Genomic DNA, 18,286 nt, shown 5'->3' on the forward strand with positions numbered 1-18,286 from the left:
CCGCCGGGCAGGGAAAACCCTGCTCCTTCCCACGTGTGCCGCGTGTGCCGGCTCTGCCCGCGGGATGCCGGCGGGAAGGGAGGCCCCCGAACCACCGAGCTGGAATTTTCCCTCCCCGGCGCCCGATGAAACGGCGCTGCCGGCGGGATGGGCACGCCGGGACGTGCCCGCTTGGCTCTCGGTATGTGTGCTTCCATCCCGGCACGCCGGCGGAGAGCCGGGAGCATCCCTCGTCGTTTGTTGAGACCTCCCGTTGTCGGAGCCCACCTTCGTGCTGGGTTTTAAGCCCGGCCTGGCTAGGCTCGGTTTAAGGAGTCCCCTCCCGATGGCGTCGCGGGAAGGGGATTTTACCCGAAACCCCCGCCACGGAGAGCGCGAGGACGCACCAAGCCACCCCACGCTGGCACTTTTCATCTCCTAAGTGCTTTGCAAACATTAACTAATTAATCCTAATTAACTCATTACCTAATTAGAACCAAACGGCCCTCCCATTTACCAGGAGAAAGGAAATTCGTGCGCCTTCATTTCCACACACGCCCCCCCCCCCCAAACACCCCAAAACCTCCGTCGGCGTCGGCGAGGACCTCGGTGCCCGACCCCTGCCCCGCATCGCCGCCAATCCGGGGTGAAAAACCCCACTTTACGGGTTCGGTAGCCCCAAGAAACCGGGAATAAGGATTTCCAGCCATCCGGCCCGAGCAGCACCGGGAACGCCGGCATCACCGACACCCGGCGCGGCCGCGCCGTCACGGGGACACCCCCTGCGGGGCAGGTGGCGGGCGCTTTTGGCGTTTTTTCGTGGAAAACGAAGGATTTCTTGTGAAGGAAGCGAGCGGGCGGGCGGGATGGAGGCTTTTCGGAGAGGCAATTCCCCAAGGATTTCCTGCCCGGAGTCCCACAGACGGGGACACGGACCTTGGGGACACCGAAGCAGCTGGCCGGGACCCCCGCGTCGCCCCTCGGGGACCGTGTTTTCCCACCGGCACGCCCCAGGCTGCCCTCCGGAAACATCTCCCCTTCTCCGCTGAGCCAACCGGAGGGGGTTCGCCGAGCACCGGTGCTGTGCCGGACGGATCCGGCGTGACGGCGATGCCGAAACGGGAAGGAGCCGCCATTCCAGGGGGGAACGCGCAGGTGTATCGGCCCCGTGGCTTTGCCGAACCCCCTGCGGCGGCGATTTACGGCGGTGATTTACCTCCGCTCCTGCCTTCCTCTCCTTTTAATCGCGGTCGGATCTATCCCGGGGGCAAACCCAGCCTTGGAACCATCTTGGGTGGGTTTTTTTTTTATTTGGGAAGATGAGCGCTTATTTCCTCCATTTTGCAACCCAGGATGGAGACGGGCACGGTTTTATTCTTATTACTTTATTTTTTTACATTTTTTTTTAATCCCTGCATACCAACCACCTCCCCAGGAAAGGGGCCCCTTTCCCACACCCAAGATTAAATCCACCCAACCTAAGATCGGAAAAAAAAAAAAAAGCCCGGAGCGTTTCTTATCTCAACGAGGACGGTCCCAGGAGACGTTCGCCAACCCTTGACGGACCCCCCCCCCCGACGTAGATTTGGGGTTGGACACGAATCCTCTGAAACGGTGCAGAGGTTTAAAACTGCCAGTTTCATAATCACGGCCAAAAAAAAAAAAAAAAAGAAATATTAAAAATCCCGGCAGCCGAAAGCCCCGGCGCTGCGGCAGAAGTGAAAGCGCCGATGAAAATCAACCCAACGAGGGGGAATTTGGCGGCGGCGGGGACAGACACCGGTGGCTTAAAGGACACCAGGGAAGCTCCGAGATGTTCCAGTCTGTCCTGGCGTCCCGTTTTGGGGTGACACCAGCGTCGAGTGGGAACTGTTAGGTGTCGACGTCTGAAAATCAGATAAAAAGGGAGTTTTTGAGCTGCTGGCTGAGGTTCTTGGTTGAGTCACGGATAATTAATGGACCTGGGGACCGCCAAGGTGGGGAAATGTCGGGCGACGGGGGATCCCAGGCCAGTCAGCTGGGGGTGCTGCTCGAGAAGCGGTGGGGACGTGGGTAGGGGACGCAGCCAGAGACGAGAGGGCACCGGGGGTGACAGCGCCTCTTGCCCAGCGCCATCGCCTTGGCCAGGACCTTCCCCAGGGGCTTCATGCTTCCCAGGGCAGCTGTAGATGGCCGCCTGCACCTCAGGGGAGATCTCTTGGAAGCTCATCGCACCTGATCCCATCCCACCTCATCCCATCCCATCCCACTTCATCCCATATTACCTCATCCTATCTGAACTCAACCCATCCCCATCCCCATCTCATCCCTTCCCATCCCCATCCCATGCCACCTCATCTCATCCCAATTCATCCCACCTCATCCCATGCCACCTCATCTCATTTCATCCCATCCCACCACATCCCATCCCCATCCCATCCCCATCCCCATCCCCCCACATCCCCATCCCATCCCCATCCCATCCCCATCCCATCCCCATCCCCATCCCCATCCCCATCCCATCCCATCCATCCCATCCCATCCCATCCCCATCCCCATCCCATCCCATCCCATCCCCATCCCATCCCATCCATCCCATCCCATCCCATCCCCATCCCCATCCCATCCCATCCCCATCCCATCCTATCCCCATCCCCATCCCCATCCCCTTCCCCATCCCCATCCCATCCCATCCCCATCCCATCCATCCCATCCCATCCCCATCCCCATCCCATCCCCATCCCATCCATCCCATCCCATCCCCATCCCATCCCATCCCATCCCTATCCCCATCCCATCCCCATCCCATCCATCCCATCCCATCCATCCCATCCCATCCCCATCCCATCCCCATCCCATCCCCATCCCATCCCATCCATCCCATCCCATCCATCCCATCCCATCCATCCCATCCCCATCCCATCCCATCCCCATCCCATCCCATCCCATCCCCATCCCATCCCATCCCATCCATCCCATCCCATCCCATCCCATCCCCATCCCCATCCCATCCCATCCCATCCCCATCCCATCCCATCCCATCCATCCCATCCCATCCCATCCCATCCCCATCCCATCCCATCCCATCCCCATCCCATCCCATCCCATCCATCCCATCCCATCCCATCCCATCCCATCCCATCCCATCCCATCCCATCCCATCCATCCCATCCCATCCCCATCCCATCCCATCCATCCCATCCCATCCCATCCCATCCCATCCATCCCATCCCATCCCAATCCCATCCCCATCCCCATCCCCATCCCCATCCCATCCCATCCCATCCATCCATCCCATCCCATCCCAATCCCACCCCATGGACACCCCCCGTTCCAGTCAGGGTTCTGCCCGCTCAGGTCCCCCCCTCCCCCATTGCCTTGACCCCCCAGTTGGGCAAAGGGGGAAAAATCCCCGTTTTATTTTTGTTTAAATTATTTTATATCGGAGCCTCAGCAGCCTGAGCGTTGGGGGGACGGGGGGGCCCCCGGTGGGACGTGCCCCCCCTCCCCTCGTGGGCCCTGAGTGCAGATTTGGGGCGAGGGGCTGGGCGGGGGGGGGACACGGGATTGAAGTGCTGGAACCCAGAGAAACGTAAAATTAAAAACTAAAGGGGGGCCAGGCCCGGGGGAGGGGCTGCAGGGCCCCCGCCTTGGCGTGGGGGGCAGGGGGGGGACTGGGGGTGCGGGGTGGTGACTGGGGGTGCAGGGGGGTGACTGGGGGGGCAGGGGGGTGACTGGGGGGGTGCGGGGTGGTGACTGGGGGGTGCAGGGGGGTGACTGGGGGTGCAGGGGGGTGACTGGGGGTGCAGGGGGGTGACTGGGGGGTGCGCGTGCCCCCGCGGTGCCCAGCGGAACCCGAACTGCCCAGGGCTGGGGGTCGGGGGGTGTCTGGGGGTGTGGGGGGGTGGGATGGGGGGGGCAGTGTCTGGGGGGGTGTGGGGGTGTTGGGGGGGGGCAGAGTGTATCTGGGGGGGTGGGGGGGCAGTGGGGGTGTGTGTATGTGGGGGTGTGGGGGGGGTGTCTGTGTGTGGGGGGGGTTGTGTGTGTGGGGGGGTGTGTGTGTCTGGGGGGGGGGCTGTGTGTGGCTGGGGGGGGCGGTGGGGGTGTGTGTGGGGGTGTGTGTGGGGGCTGTGTCTGTGTGTGTGTGGGGGCAGTGTGTGTGTGTGTGTGTGTGTGTGTGTGTCTGGGGGGGTCCCTGTGTCGGGGGGGTCCCTGTATCGGGGGGTCCCTGGGTTGGGGGGTCCCTGTATCAGGGTGTCCCTGTGTCGGGGTGTCCCTGTGTCTGTATCGGGGGGTCCCTGTGTCGGGGGGTCCCTGTGTGGGGGGGTCCCTGTACCGGGGTGTCCCTGTGTCTGTATCGGGGGGTCCCTGTACCGGGGTGTCCCTGTGTCTGTATCAGGGGGTCCCTGTGTCCGGGGGGTCCCTGTGTAGGGGGGTCCCTCTGTGTCTGTATCGGGGGGTCCCTGTATCGGGGTGTCCCTGTACCGGGGGGTCCCTGTGTCTGTATCGGGGGGTCCCTGTATCGGGGTGTCCCTGTGTCGGGGGGTCCCTGTACCGGGGGGGTCCCTGTACCGGGGGGTCCCTGTGTCTGTATCGGGGGGTCCCTGTGTCGGGGTGTCCCTGTGTCGGGGGGTCCCTGTATCGGGGGGTCCCTGTACCGGGGGGTCCCTGTGTGGGGGGGCGGTGCCGGGCGCGTCCCGCGCTGGGCGGGCGGGGGCGGGGGCGGGCGCGGGGGCGGGCGGCGCGCGGGGCGCCCATCTTCCTCCGTGCGGCGGAGCCGGCGGGACGCGGCGGGGGCAGCATGGCTGTTGGTATAGGAAGTGTCTCTTTTTTTTTGTTGGTTTTTTTTTTTTTTTCTCTCCTTCCCCCCCCTTTTTTTTTCCCCTCTTCTTTTTTTTTCCCCTCTTCCCCCCCCCCCCCCCCCTCCCACCGCACTTCCCCCCCCTCACCCCCCCTCACGGCCCCCCACTCCCTCCCCTCCCGCGCTACGTTTGAAGGGGGGGGGGGGGCGGCTTTAATTTAAACTCTTTTTTTTTTTCCCCCCAAATTATTATTCTCATCCCCCCCTTTTTTTTTTCCCCTCACCCCCCCTTCTCCCCTCCTCGCAGATCTGCAGAATATGGCGTCCCCGTCCTAGCGTTTTAAAAATAAGCCGGGGCTGCCATTTTTGTTTTCCTTTTGTCTGCGAATTTTAATAAAACCGTCTGAGAATGTGGGAGAGGCGACGGATGAAGGGGGGGGGGGGAAGCTCCTAGGCCGGGCCAACCCCCCCCCCCCTTCCCCTCCATCCCCATCCCCCGGCCTTTTTGTCTGGGGAAAAAAAAAAAAAAAAAAAAAAAAAAGGCCCCCCCCCCCCTCCCTCCCCCCCAATTTCCCCTCCCAGGTCGAGGATTTCAACTTCACTTAACGCCAAACTTCGCCTTTTTCCACCCCTTTTTATTATTATTATATTTTCTTTTTACCTCCCCCCCTCCCTTTGCACCGGGGAGGAAGAAGAAGGAGGAAAAAAAAAAAAAAAAGGGGGGGGGGAAGGGAGGAAAAAGGGGGGGACATCCAGGAAAATCCCCATTTTGCTGGATTTTCTCTTTTTCTCTCCCTCTGGATGGTCTAATGGAAAAGTTAATTGCAGCCGAACGTACCTATTTTTGTGGATGTTGCATGTTGGGGGGGGGGTGTTTGCATTTTTATTTATTCACGGCTTTTTTCTTATGCAGGGGGTGGCGGAAGAAGCACGGGGGGGCGGTTATTATCATCATCATCATCATCTTCATTTTTATTCCTTTTTTAATTCCCCCCCCCCCCTTTTTTTTCCCCCCCTTTCCTTTCCTCTCTTTCCGCATTAACCGGTTTTGTCTCCAAAGTGGTCTCGCTGGCTGGAAGGTCTAAGGGAAGGGGGGGGCTGGGGGGGGCGGGAATATTTCATTTATTTTTTTTGCATCGCGCTTTGGCAGGAATGCGGCAGCTTTAGCAAGGGACCCAAATTTCCGTGGCGGTACTTAGAGAGGTCTGTCTGTCCGCCTGGACGTATATTTAGCCATATACTATTTATACATCCATAATCTCCCGGCCACGTCGGGGGGCCCGGGGTGGGGAGCTTAAAAATCCGGCGTGGCCGCGGCGAAACCGAACCAAGATGCGTTTTAACCCAGGAATGATTAATTTGCTGATTTTATTTTATTTTTTTTATTTTATTTTTTTTTTTTTTCCTCCAGCAAATACCCCGCAAGGTCGGAGGATGCTCCTTGTTTTGTTTTGTTTTGGGGTTTTTTTTTTTTTTGATTTTTTTTTTTTTTTTTTTGTTTTTTTTTTTTCCCCTCCCGCGGTCCTTCGGATATCAACCGGGTTTTTTAATCCGGGGAGGATGAAGCGGGCGATAGCGGCTTCGAGCCTGAGGCCTTTTGAGATTATAAAGTGATATTTTAGCAGAGAGGTAAAAAAGTTTTCGGGCCCTCCCGGCGTGCAATTTGCCGAGAGGCGGAGGGTCCGGGGCGAGGGGATGGATTTCAACCCCGATTTTCCAGCCAGCTCCCCATCCCTCGGCTTCGCAGGCAGCTTGGGGCTAAACTGGGCTTAACAAAAAAAAAAAAAACAAACCCAACAAAACCCACCCCCAAAAAATTGCTTTTTTTTTTTTTCCCTTCTTTTTTTTCTTTTGCTTTTTTTTTTTTTTTTTTTTTTCTCTCTATTTTCAGGAAAAACCTCACGTTCCCACGGGTCGGGTAGGTCGGAGCCGCTTCGCTTTTGTTCCTTCGCTCTGGGATCTCGCGTACCGGGGGCTGGCGGTGGGTTCGGGGTGTATGAAGTTGTCCTCCTCCTTGTCCCCCCGTAGAAAAACGCCCCGCGTGCAGCACCCGGTCTCAGCTAGAGCTGGAGATGGACGCGGATAAGGGGAAGCAACGCCAGTACTCGCAGAGGTGGGCATTATTAGGGCAAAAAAGGGAAAAAAAAAACCCCACCACCCTATTTTTATATATATATATATTTTTTTTTTACGCGGTAAAATAATGTATATGGGCTCAGTGGTGTGCATGCGTGCGGTTATAGATATGCATGTGAAAATAATATGTGTGTGCACATGATAACGTGGGTATTAGCGTGTGCGTATATATATTTATATATAAGTGGCGGCAGATTTTGGGCCTCCCTGGGGGATTTTGGGGAGGGGGGGTGTGTGGGTGTCACCTGCCGGCCCCCCCCCCCCCCCCGCAGGGAGGGGACCCCGCTCACGGCGTAAGCGTGACCGCTTGAAATTGCCGTTTGGCGATAACGTGTATTTATATGTGTAAAATAATCTTTTTCCCCCTCGAAACACACCCCCATCCCCCCCCCCCCCCCAATTATTTATTATTTTTTTTCCCCCCCTTTAAAACCGCGGATTTTCGGTCGGCGGGTGCGATGTCACGACAAGTGCATGGCGGGTTGGGCGCGCGCTCGCTGCCTCCTCGGGGTGACACCCCCCCCGCCCAAGCCGCCCGTGCCTCGGTTTCCCCACCCGCCGCGGCGGTCCCGTCGGTGTGCGGTGTCACCCATGGGTGCTCTCCGGATCCCCCCCGCCGCTGCCGTGGGGGGTGGGGGGCCGGTTGTGCCTACCCCCGGAGCCGGCTGGATTGCGGGTGCCTGGGTGGTCTCTTTTGGGGGGGGTGGGTGTATTTGGGGGGCTGGGGGAGCAGGTGCCCCCCCCCCAGCGCTGGGGAGCGGTGTGTTTTGGGGGGGGGGTGTTCAGGGCCGGTGTTCCCTGCGTGCTGTCCCCGTGTCCCCGTCGGGGGGACGGGACGGACCGACGGCGTTTCAACCCCCCCTGAGGATTTGGGGGGGGGGGGGGGGGTGTGTGCCGCCTCGACCCCCATCTTTTGGGGAGCGTTGTCTCCCCTCCTTCACCCCCCCGCCCCGGGGAGGGGGCACCCCGCCGTGCTCCCCAGCCTGGCTTTGCCCCCCCCCTTCCGCTTCCCGCCGGCGCTCGGCTCACGGTCCCCGCGCCCCCCCCCCCCCCCCTTTTCCCACGCGGGGACCCCCAGCCCGGGACGGGGCTTCCTTCGCTCTGGGGCTCGTTTTGGGTTGATTTGGCTGAAAATCCGCAGGAGAACCACCAGTGAACGGCCCTTTTTTTGGGGGGGGGGGCGGAAACGCGGGGTTTAATTGGTTCCATCTTGGGTGAATTCTTCTGGCGCGCGGTTTGGCCCCCCCCGCTCCCCCCCCCGCCCCCTTTCCCCGAGCGATGGGGAATTTTGGGTCTCGCCCGTCGTTTCTGCTTCCTCGGCCTCGCCTGCCTCCTGCCACCGCTGCTTTGGGGTAAATCCCGCCCGGATGAGGACAATCCGGGCGGGAAGGGATGCGGGTTCCCCGAGGACGGGAGCGGGATGCTGCTGGACGCCGTTTCCCACCCTGGCGGTTCTGGGATGGGTTTTGGTTTGGGTTTTTTTTTGATTTTTTGGTGGTTTTTTTTTAAATTTTTTTTCTTTTTCTGGCAGAAGGGCACTCTCTTTCCCTTGGAAAATCCTGCTGCTCCGGGCAAACCCTGCTTGCACGCGGGGGCGGGGGGGGGAAGCGTGTCCTCACGGGGGGGGGTGGGGGCAGGGAGAACGGCCGTGACCTCCTGGTGTTTTGGGGAAACTGAGGCACGGCGTTGGGGCAGAGCCGGGTGCTGCCCTCGCCCAGCCGCGGGAGGTGGGGGGCACGCGGCTACGCCGGCGTCACCGTCCCCCGTCTGTCCCACGGCGGCGAGGGCGTGCTGGGATTTTGGGGGGGGGGAGGGGGGGGCGGGAAGGGGGGTGACACGCACACAGGGGACCTCACCCCGCTTGGCTTTTGCCCACCGCGCCGTCTCGGGCCGCCGCCGGCTTTCCTGCGCTCACCGCTTGGCACGGAGGGGGCGGGGGGGGATCTGTGTGCCCCGATGCTCTCGCCGGGACCCTTGGGGACAGGACGCTGCGGTCGGGGACCCCGAGGGCTCTGCTTCTTGCTCGGCCGATGGCACATCCCACCCCTCCGCTCCCCCCGAATCCCTCCCCTCGCTTCTCATCCCCCCCAAATTTCCCGGCTTTACCGGCTGGGGCGATCGCTCCCCATCCTCAGGCTTTACCGGGACGTTGGGCCCCTTTTTTTTTTTTTTTTAATTTTTTTTTTTTTTTAAATTTTTTTTTCGGCGATGCCGTGAAAAGAAATCTCTTCTTTCTTTTTATTTCAGCGAAGGCGAGACAGAGAGGGCTGCCAAGGTAGAGGCGTTCCCTAGAGAACTGTAGCTTGACTTAGCGGCAGTTGGGTGGGAACTTGGAGGCTCTAGTGAGCTCGTGCCCACCCGTGCCATCATCTACCTCCATCAGTCTGGAGCCTCATCGACACGTCTCCCCAGGCAGCTGCGGCCACCTGGCTTCTGAGCCCAGCCTGTGAGTACCAAAACACCGGCGTCCCGCCGTATCTCGCCGCCGCCACCGTCCCTTTCCCGCCCCGGCATCACCCCTGGCCCCGGCTGACCGGCTCCTCGCGTTCTCTTCCTTCCCCCGCGGGTGCGGAGGCGATGATTTTAAATTTTTAAAAAAAAAAATTTTTTTTTTTTTTTCTGGTGTCTTTTTTTTTTTTTAGGGTCGCCCGGTTGAGCGGCGACGCCGGGTACCGCGCCGTTCTGCCGGAATTTGGGGGTTCGGCCCCCGGTTTTTGGGGTCCTGCGCATCTTCCCGCTTGTCCTTCCGACATCCGTCTCCTCCGGCCGTGCCCGCTCGGGCGGCCGCGATGCTTTTGGCACCCACCCCTGTCCCTCGGGACGACCCTCGCCGTCCCCTCGTCAAATCCGGTGCCCGCGCAGGATGCCGGGGGGGGCTTTTCCCCTGCCTGGCCAAAACCTGGGGGGCACGGAGAGCCCCAACGCGCCCCGCAGAGCCCGGGGGGAGACGCGCTGCAGCGCTGCCCACCCTTCATAATTTCCATTTTAATGGACTTTCTTCCTTCTTTTTTTTTTTTCCCCTTTGCTCTGTGTCAGCTTCCATTTTTCATAGTTAGCTGAGAATATAGGAAAAGGGAGGTTTTTTATATATATATATATATATATTTTCCATCTGCTTTATATCCCCTCCCGCTCCCTCCTCCAGCCATCCCAGCCTGGGAGAGGGGGAAGCCGCTCCCTCCGCTCCCGACAAAATACCACACGATTTCTAACATCACATCGGGACAGGAACAGGGATTTTTTTTTTTTTTAAATTTCATTTATTTTTTTATTATTTTTTGGCACGCCGACCATTTCTTTCCTCTCTATTCCGGGCAGGTTCATCAACTTCTGAGCGCGGTGGTTTTGCTAATAGTTTATAATTTATTTAATAAGACCTCAGGTGGAGGCAGAGTGGCGGAGATACACGTGACATTTGCGCTTTTCACCCCAAAATTCCCTTCGTGCCTTTGCCAACACCCCCCCACGCCTCCAGCTTTGCACGAGGGGTCCTGGGACTGTTCGTAGCGGTTCGTGCCGTGTCCCGGCGACGGTTCGGGGGCCGCGGCGGTGTTTCCATCCTCGGTGCCACCGATGGCTCTGACGGAGCCCGGCGCGCCGTCGGGACGGACGGACGGAGGTCGGGGGGCACCTGCTGTGACGGGGGAGCAGCTCCAAAAAATCCCTTTTCCAACCACAGCTCCGCTTTCCTGGTTTCCGATGCCGCGGGGCTGCCGCCGGCCGAGCCGGGACGGTGGCGGGGGGCGCGTGCCGGGGTGCTTGGCCGCGTTGGAGGGGGGGGACACGCACGGACGGGACCCGGCGCCCTCCTGCCTGCGCTCTGCCTGCGCTCTGCCTGCCCCTTCTCCTGCCTGGCTCCATCCCGAGCGCTTTTCCCTGCCCCAAACTCCTCTTTTGGCCCCGGCACACCGGCCCCTCGCGCCGTCATCCCCCACCCCACAGTTCCCCATCCCATGGACCGATCCTACATATAAATATATATGTATATATACACACACGTAGCCGGTGGGTGAACTCACGCGTGGGCGGCGTGCGGGTACATATATAATCTATATAAAAGAGCCGGTGACGGGCGCGCACGCGTACGGGAAAGCGTGTTTAATAGCCCCAGCAATTGCCCTTCTGGGCGCGCAGGCGTGGGGCAGAGCCGGGGGGGAATACGGCGGATGGAGAGAAAATGGGGGGGACACCAGTCGCGCCCGGGGAGATCGTGAGGATCCGGGTCCACTTTCACTTGAAAAAGCCTAAATTTGGTGATGCGGAGCGGTTCGAGGCAGGGAAGGGGGAATTTCCAAAGCTGGTCGGGGTGCTCGGCACCCGGGTGGCCTCCCGGCACGGCTGTCACCCCAAAACGCGCCTTGTCCTGTGCCGTGCTGCTCCGTCGGGCTGTCCCCTCCTCCCTGCCTCAGTTTCCCCCAAAAAACGAGCCTGGAGGGCTCCAGCCCGCGGCCGGGGCGGCCGTATGGGTGCTGAGTCCCTGGTGGGACCAGGACCCCCTTCGCCGGGTGCTGCCCGCGGAGACCTCGGGGGCCGATTTAAACCGAGGGGCAGCGAGCGAGCGTGGGGAGGAGGAGGAGGAGGAGGAGGAAGGCTCATCGCCCCATCCCACCCCGGGGTGCTGGTTTTTCCGGGAGCAGGGCTGCTCCCGCACGCCACCGGCACCCTTGGCAGGAGGAGGCGGCCGCCCACCCAGCAGTCGCGGGACCCCATCCGAATCCCCGCAGCCGTGACCCGGGGCTCTCCGTGCCTCGGTTTCCCCAGCCGCCGCCGCCCTGCCGTAGGCACCTCGCCCCCAATTCCCGCTTTCGGGGATGCGCTTTGCCGGAGGCACCGGTCGAGTTTCTCCCGGGATCCCGGCCGCGGCCTGGTTTATATTCCGTCCAGAGCTCCTCGGGGACCTCCGCTGTACGTTCCGCCAGGGTCTCTTAACGACTTCGCACCCCGGTAACGGGGTTTGCCGGCGCGGCGATGCCCGTTTCTGCCGGCGTCGTTTTCTCGCCGTCCCCCTTTCAGATGTTTTCTGTTACCCGAAAATGGATTTAGAATTCATTTTTCCCAACGTGTTTAAGCGTCTCCGTAAATCTCCCGGCCCCGGTGCAGTCAGTTTTCCTGCCGAGCCGCTCATTGTGGGTCACTTCGCTTGCGGTTCGGGGGGGGCTTTATTTTTTTGGGGGGTCAGGGGGGGATTCTGCCGGGGTTGGCTTTGCCGCCGTCTTGCTCGTCCTCTCCCACGGCGGCGTCCCGTCCGCTTCCGTAACCCCTCCTGGAGATACCGGCGGAGCAGTGCGGATACCTCTGGGGTTTGAGAGATTTGGGGGGTTTTCCCCAAATTTCCTGACACCCCCCCCCACACACACCTTTGCCAAATTGCGTCTTCAGGTGCTCGCTGGCGTTTTGGGGTGCTCGGCAGCGCCCTGATCCCGCAGGAATTTCCAGCTGGGAAGATGCTCCGGAGGTTCCCTGGCCCTGCCCGCTCCCTGCCCGCTCCCTGCCCGCTCTTACAGCCCGGGTGTTGGTTTTTGGGGCGGAGGGGGGTTGGTGTCGGTGGGGTTCGAGCCCTGGAGGGGAGTCGGGGTGGGGGGTGTCCGTGTGTCGCCCGGTGCCGCCCCGTGACCCCCCCGTAACCTCCCCCCGTCTCTCCCGCAGGATGGCGGAGCCTCGCTTCAACAACCCCTACTTCTGGCCGCCCCCCCCCCACCATGCCCAGCCAGGTAGGGACCCCCCCACCCTGGGACAGCGGGATTTCGGGGAGGCGGGAGGACAGACGGACACGGGGGACGCCCGGAGCAGGCTGGGGGCGGGGGGCAAGCTGGGGGTCCCGGTTCCTCCACCCCCGACCCACCTCTCTGCTTTCTTCTCCGTCCCCCCCCCCCCCAAGCTGGACAACCTGGTCCTGATCAACAAAATCAAGGAGCAGTTGATGGCGGAGAAGATCCGACCCCCGCACTTGCCCCCCACCTCCGTGGCCTCCCAGCAGCCCCTCCTGGTGCCCCCCTCGCCCGCCGAGAGCAGCCAGTCCATCATGTCCCTCCCGAAGCTGCAGCAGGTCCCGGGTCTCCATCCCCAAGCCGTCCCCCAGCCCGACGTGGCCCTGCACGCCCGGCCGGCCACCAGCACCGTCACAGGTACCGCCGTGGGGGCGGGGGGGGGTGTGTTTGGGGAGAGATCCCCCCAGTTTGGGACGCTGCCGTGAGAGAAGAGGGGACGGGACCCTCCCGAGCGTTAACACTCCCCCCCTTCCTTTTTTTTCTTTTTTTTTTTTTTTTTCCTCGCCCCGCCAGGGTTGGGGCTGGCTTCCCGCGCGCCGGCGGTCAGCACCTCGGAATCCAGCACGGGGACGGGGACCACCACCCCGTCGACCCCCACCTCCACCAGCCAGAGCCGCCTCATCGCCTCCTCGCCCACCCTAATCTCAGGAATCACCAGCCCCCCCCTCCTCGACTCCATAAAGACAATCCAGGGCCACGGCTTGTTGGGGGCACCCAAGGCGGAACGGGGCCGTAAGAAGATCAAGGCGGAAAATCCTTCGGGACCGCCGGTCCTGGTGGTGCCGTATCCCATCCTGGCCTCGGGAGAGACCGCCAAAGAGGGGAAGACGTACAGGTAGGCGCCCACCCGCCCGTTTTGGGAGGGGGTCGGGGTGATGGCGGGGTGCCCCCCCCCAAGCCCAGCCCGGTCCCTGCGGGGTTCTCCCCCCCACCCTCTCCAGGTGTAAGGTCTGCCCCTTGACGTTCTTCACCAAGTCGGAGATGCAGATCCACTCCAAGTCGCACACAGAGGCCAAGCCCCACAAGTGCCCCCATTGCTCCAAATCCTTCGCCAACGCCTCCTACCTGGCCCAGCACCTCCGCATCCACCTGGGCGTCAAACCCTACCACTGCTCCTACTGCGAGAAGTCCTTCCGCCAGCTGTCCCACCTCCAGCAGCACACCAGGTGAGGGCACGGTGTCCCCACGGGGCTGGGGGGGCCCTTCAGCCCCGTCTTCCCTCAGGGGGGTGGTGGCATCTCCCGTGCCGTGCTTGTTGTCCCCACTGTCGTCTTCATCCCTGCCGTACTCCTCTGTCCCCACTGTGCTCATCATCCTGAGCGTCTTCATCGTCCGTACCGTGCCAGTCTGTCCCCTCTGCCTTCATCATTCCCACCACGCTCATCATCCCCATCACCTTCATCATCCCCACCACACCAAGCCGTTCCCACCGCCTTCATCATCCCCACCACACTTATCTGTCCCCACCATGCCAATCCATTCCCTCTGCCTTCATCATCTCCAGCACCTTCATCATCCCCACCATGCTCGTCTCCCACGCTTTTGTTGTCCCCACCACGCTCATCATCTCCATCACCTTCACTGATCCCATCACACCAAGCCGTCCCCACCACCTTCATTGCGCCTCCACACTCATCTGCCCCCACCGTGCCAATCTGTCCCCACTGCCTTCATTGTCCTCCACCACACTTGTCATCTCCAGCGCCTTCATCATTCCCACCGTGCCAATCCATCCCCACCTCCTTTGTTGTCCCCTCCACGCTCATCTATCCCCCCCATGCCAGTCCATCCCCACCGCCTTCATCATGCCCACCATGCTCATCATCTCCAGCACCTTTGTCCCCACCATACTCATCATCCTCGCCACCTTCATCCTTCCCACCACGCCCATTCGTCCCCCCGTGCCAGTCCATCCCCACCGTCTTCATTGTCCTCCACCATGCTCCTCATCTCCAGCAGCTTTGTTGTCCCCACCATGCTCTTCGTCCCCAGCACCTTCATCATCCCCACCATGCTCATCCGTCCCAACCATGCCAATCCATTCCCACTGCCTTCATCGTCCTCCACCACACTTGTCATCTCCAGCACCTTCATCATTCCCACCGTGCCAATCCATCCCCACCACCTTTGTTGTCCCCTCCACGCTCATCTATCCCCCCCATGCCAGTCCATCCCCACCGCCTTCATCATCCCCACCATGCTCATCATCTCCAGCAGCTTTGTTGTCCCCACCATACTCATCATCCTCACCACCTTCATCATCCCTGCCATGCTCATCCATCCCCGCCATGCCAGTCCATCCCCACTGCCTTCATCGTCCTCCACCACACTTGTCATCTCCAGCGCCTTCATCATCCCCACCACCCCCGTCACCTCCAGCCCTCCTGGCTCTCAGCCCCGGGTCCCCCCCGTGTTGTGGGAGCAGCGCCGGTCCTGGGGGGGTGCTGGGGTGGGGGGTGGGGGGCAGAGAGGGGCCGCTGACCTGACGCGCCCCCCCAGAATCCACACCGGCGACAGACCCTACAAGTGCCCGCACCCCGGCTGCGAAAAGGCCTTCACGCAACTCTCCAACCTCCAGGTCAGCTCCGCGGGGCGGCGGCGGGCGCAGCGGGAGGGGGGAACGGAACCCCAAACCCCCCCCCCTCCCCCCTGGTGGCTGCCGTGCCCCCCCTGACCCCCCCCTCCCCCCGCGCGCCGTTTCTCAGTCTCACCAGCGACAGCACAACAAGGACAAACCCTACAAGTGCCCCAACTGCTACCGGGCGTACACGGACTCGGCCTCGCTGCAGATCCACCTCTCCGCTCACGCCATCAAACACGCCAAGGCCTACTGCTGCAGCATGTGCGGCCGCGCCTATACCTCGGTGAGACGCGGGGGGGGGACGGACGCCCCCCAAAACCCCCCCACACCCCCCCCCCCGACCCCCCCGCTGAGCCCCCCTCTCCCCGCAGGAGACCTACCTGATGAAGCACATGTCCAAGCACACGGTGGTGGAGCACCTCGTCAGCCAGCACTCGCCGCAGAGGACGGAGTCGCCCGGCATTCCCGTACGGATCTCCCTCATCTGAGCGGGGACGCCTTCGGCAGCGGGGAGGCGGGGAGGGGGGGAGAACGGGACACCCCCAGACCGAGGAGGAGGAGGAGGAGGAGGAGGAGGAAGAAGCGAAGCCCACCCGCCCCCCCCCCCCAGCCCAGCCCAGGCGGGACGTGCCCCGGGGCCGCGTCCCCCCCACCCTGCTCCGCGTCCCCGCAGGTTTGGTGACATCCAAAGACGGTTTCAGAGCACTTTGAATCTCTGCGGTTTGGTTTATTTTTTTTTTTTTTAATTTTTTTTTTTTTCCCCCCCGGGGGAGGGGGCAGTAGGGAGAGGTTTCCTCTTCTCCTGCCAGTCCCTGCCCCCTCCCCTCTCATTTTTTTTTGGATACAAATATATATATATATTTATTGGCCAAGAAGTTGGTGCTGCGAAAAAAAAAACAGAAAAAAAAAAAAAACAACAAAAAAAAAAAACCCAGAAATTAAGACCCAAAACGAACCGTGGATGAAGAGAAAAAGAAAAAAAAAAAAAAAAAAATGAAGCTGGGGGGGGGGGTCCCGCCGCTGCCAACCCCCCCCCCCCCACGGACTCTCCGGCGGGAGCATTCGGGACTCGGGGACCGCGGCGGCGCCGCCTCTTTGGGGACGTTCGGGGTTTGATTTTTAAACATTTTGGGGGGGGGGGGGGGGTGTGGCGGGGAGGGGATGTGTGTGTGTTTATTTTTGGGGTCCCTTTTGAGGGAGAAGCCGGCGGATGGAGCCACGTCCCTCCGGGGCTGGAGCCGACCCCCCCCCCCAGCTCCCAGGATCCCCAAAACTCCGTCACGGGGGGGTTTGGGGGGGGCAGCAGTCGCTTTGCCTTGTGCCCGCCGGCCCCGGGCGCCTGTACATAAACCCGTGTATAGAGCCGGGGGGGTCGCGCCCCCCGCAGAGCCGCGACAAAAAACTCATCTATATTCTCTACTCTTTGGTTCCGTTTTTGGATATTAACTCTGTTATTTTTTTATACACTTTTTAAGCCTTAACTCATCGGTTATTTTGTTTTGGTTTTTTTTTTTTTTGGTGTTGTTTTATTTTCCCCCAGGGTGTTTTATTTACCTTGTTTATTAATTTTTAACCCCCCACCCCATTATTTTTTATTCTCCCCCCCCCCAATTCCTCATTTTTCCCCCCCCTTGATGTTGTACGATACTCAATATTGTAATCTTTTTTGTCAGCATGTTAATACTGTGTAAATACGCCTCTTATACACTTAACACCCCCCTTTCCCCCCCCTTCCCCTCGTTTTGGGGCTTTTTTTTTAATTTTCCTCGATGGAAATCCAGGCCACGCGTCCCTAGAGCTAGTTCTTACCTTATTAAAAAAGGAGAAAAAAAAAAATAAATAAAAGGAAAAAAAGAGAAAAGAGAAAAATAAGCAAAAAAGAAAAAAAAAAAAGCCCTTCCCATTCCCCCCGTCTTGCGTTGTGGTTCACGGAAAAGCCGGGGGGGGGGAACCGCGGCCTCGCCGGGAGCGTTCGTGGTGTGGAAAAGGAGTGACCCCCCCCCCCCAAACCGGTGCCCGTTTCAAAAAAAAAGGTTTAAAAAAAAAAAAAAAAAAGAAGAATAAACCAGAACAAAAAAAAAAACACCCCAAATTAATCAATTTTGTTTGTGTTTGTTGCGGAAAAGCCCCCAAAAAATTGAGACTAAAAGTGGAAACGGTGGCGGTGAGCGAGGGGCCGGTGGCTCCTCCGGGGACGAAGGCGGTGGCCCGGTGAAGCCGAGGGTCACCCCGGCAGCGGGTGGGGGTGTCCCCGGGGGGGGGCGGCAGCGTCTCGGGGTGAAGGTGGCAGCTCCGTGTCCTGGGGTGGGGGGGCCTGAGCTGGGGGGGACCCAGCAGGTCTGGGGGGGACACGCCAGGACCTGCCGCTGCAGGGGCACCGGGGCCACCATGGCCAGGGACCCCTCGCCACGTTGGGGACACACCAACGGGGTGGCAGCTCCAGGGACACCTCACCGCGGCCACCACCTCCAGAGACGCGTCCCCCCAGCTCCAGGGACACCCCGCCGTGGCCACCACCTCTGAGGACGTGTCCGGCTCCAGGGACACCTTCGAGGACACGTCACCACTGCAGCCACCACCTCTGGGGACACCCAACCACAGCCACCGGCTCCAGGGACAGGTCACCATGGGGGACCCCCTCCAGGGACACCTCACGGCCACCAGCAGCTCTGGGGACACCTCACCAGCCCCGAGGACGCGTCACCATCACGCGTAGGAGCCCCAGGGACGCGTCACCAAGGCCACCGGCTCCGGGGACACCATCTCCACAGCCGCCATCCCCACGGTGCCACCACGGCAGGTGTCCCCTCCCCACCTCAAGTGCTCTGGGGCCCCGTTGCAGCCCCGAGATTTTGGGGTCACCCTGCAGATGCGGAGGGTTCCACCTCCACCCTGGGCTCCTCAGAGCTCCCCCCCCCCAATGTGGGGGGCAGGGGACACCCCCAGGGTCAAACGGGCCAGGGGGGCAGTGGGGAGGTGACGCCCATCACCCACGGAGCGTCCCACCCATCCCCAAGGTGCTGCCTCAGTTTACCTGGGAAG

The 18,286-nt window shown here is 60.7% G+C and overlaps 1 protein-coding gene and 1 long non-coding RNA gene across 2 annotated transcripts; one reads left to right on the forward strand and one right to left on the reverse strand.

Annotated features, from left to right (window-relative positions):
* The first annotated feature begins 4,729 nt into the window (after positions 1–4,729).
* Positions 4,730–17,309, forward strand: LOC142604741 (zinc finger protein 362-like). The gene is given in 11 exon segments (XM_075773439.1): positions 4,730–4,769; positions 6,651–6,677; positions 6,788–6,872; positions 12,542–12,581; positions 12,583–12,606; positions 12,774–13,020; positions 13,177–13,498; positions 13,605–13,829; positions 15,163–15,241; positions 15,369–15,527; positions 15,616–17,309. Coding segments are annotated over 11 exon segments (1,335 nt in total). The 5' UTR covers positions 4,730–4,759; the 3' UTR covers positions 15,733–17,309.
* Positions 14,436–14,969, reverse strand: LOC142604759 (uncharacterized). The gene is made up of 3 exons (XR_012838596.1): positions 14,860–14,969; positions 14,752–14,800; positions 14,436–14,497 (listed from the first exon to the last, which is right to left on the reverse strand). It is a non-coding gene; the product is annotated as an uncharacterized LOC142604759 (long non-coding RNA).
* Positions 17,310–18,286: the final 977 nt, after the last annotated feature.

This window comes from Balearica regulorum, chromosome 21 (assembly GCF_011004875.1).
Source record: "Balearica regulorum gibbericeps isolate bBalReg1 chromosome 21, bBalReg1.pri, whole genome shotgun sequence".
Taxonomy (NCBI): domain Eukaryota; kingdom Metazoa; phylum Chordata; class Aves; order Gruiformes; family Gruidae; genus Balearica; species Balearica regulorum.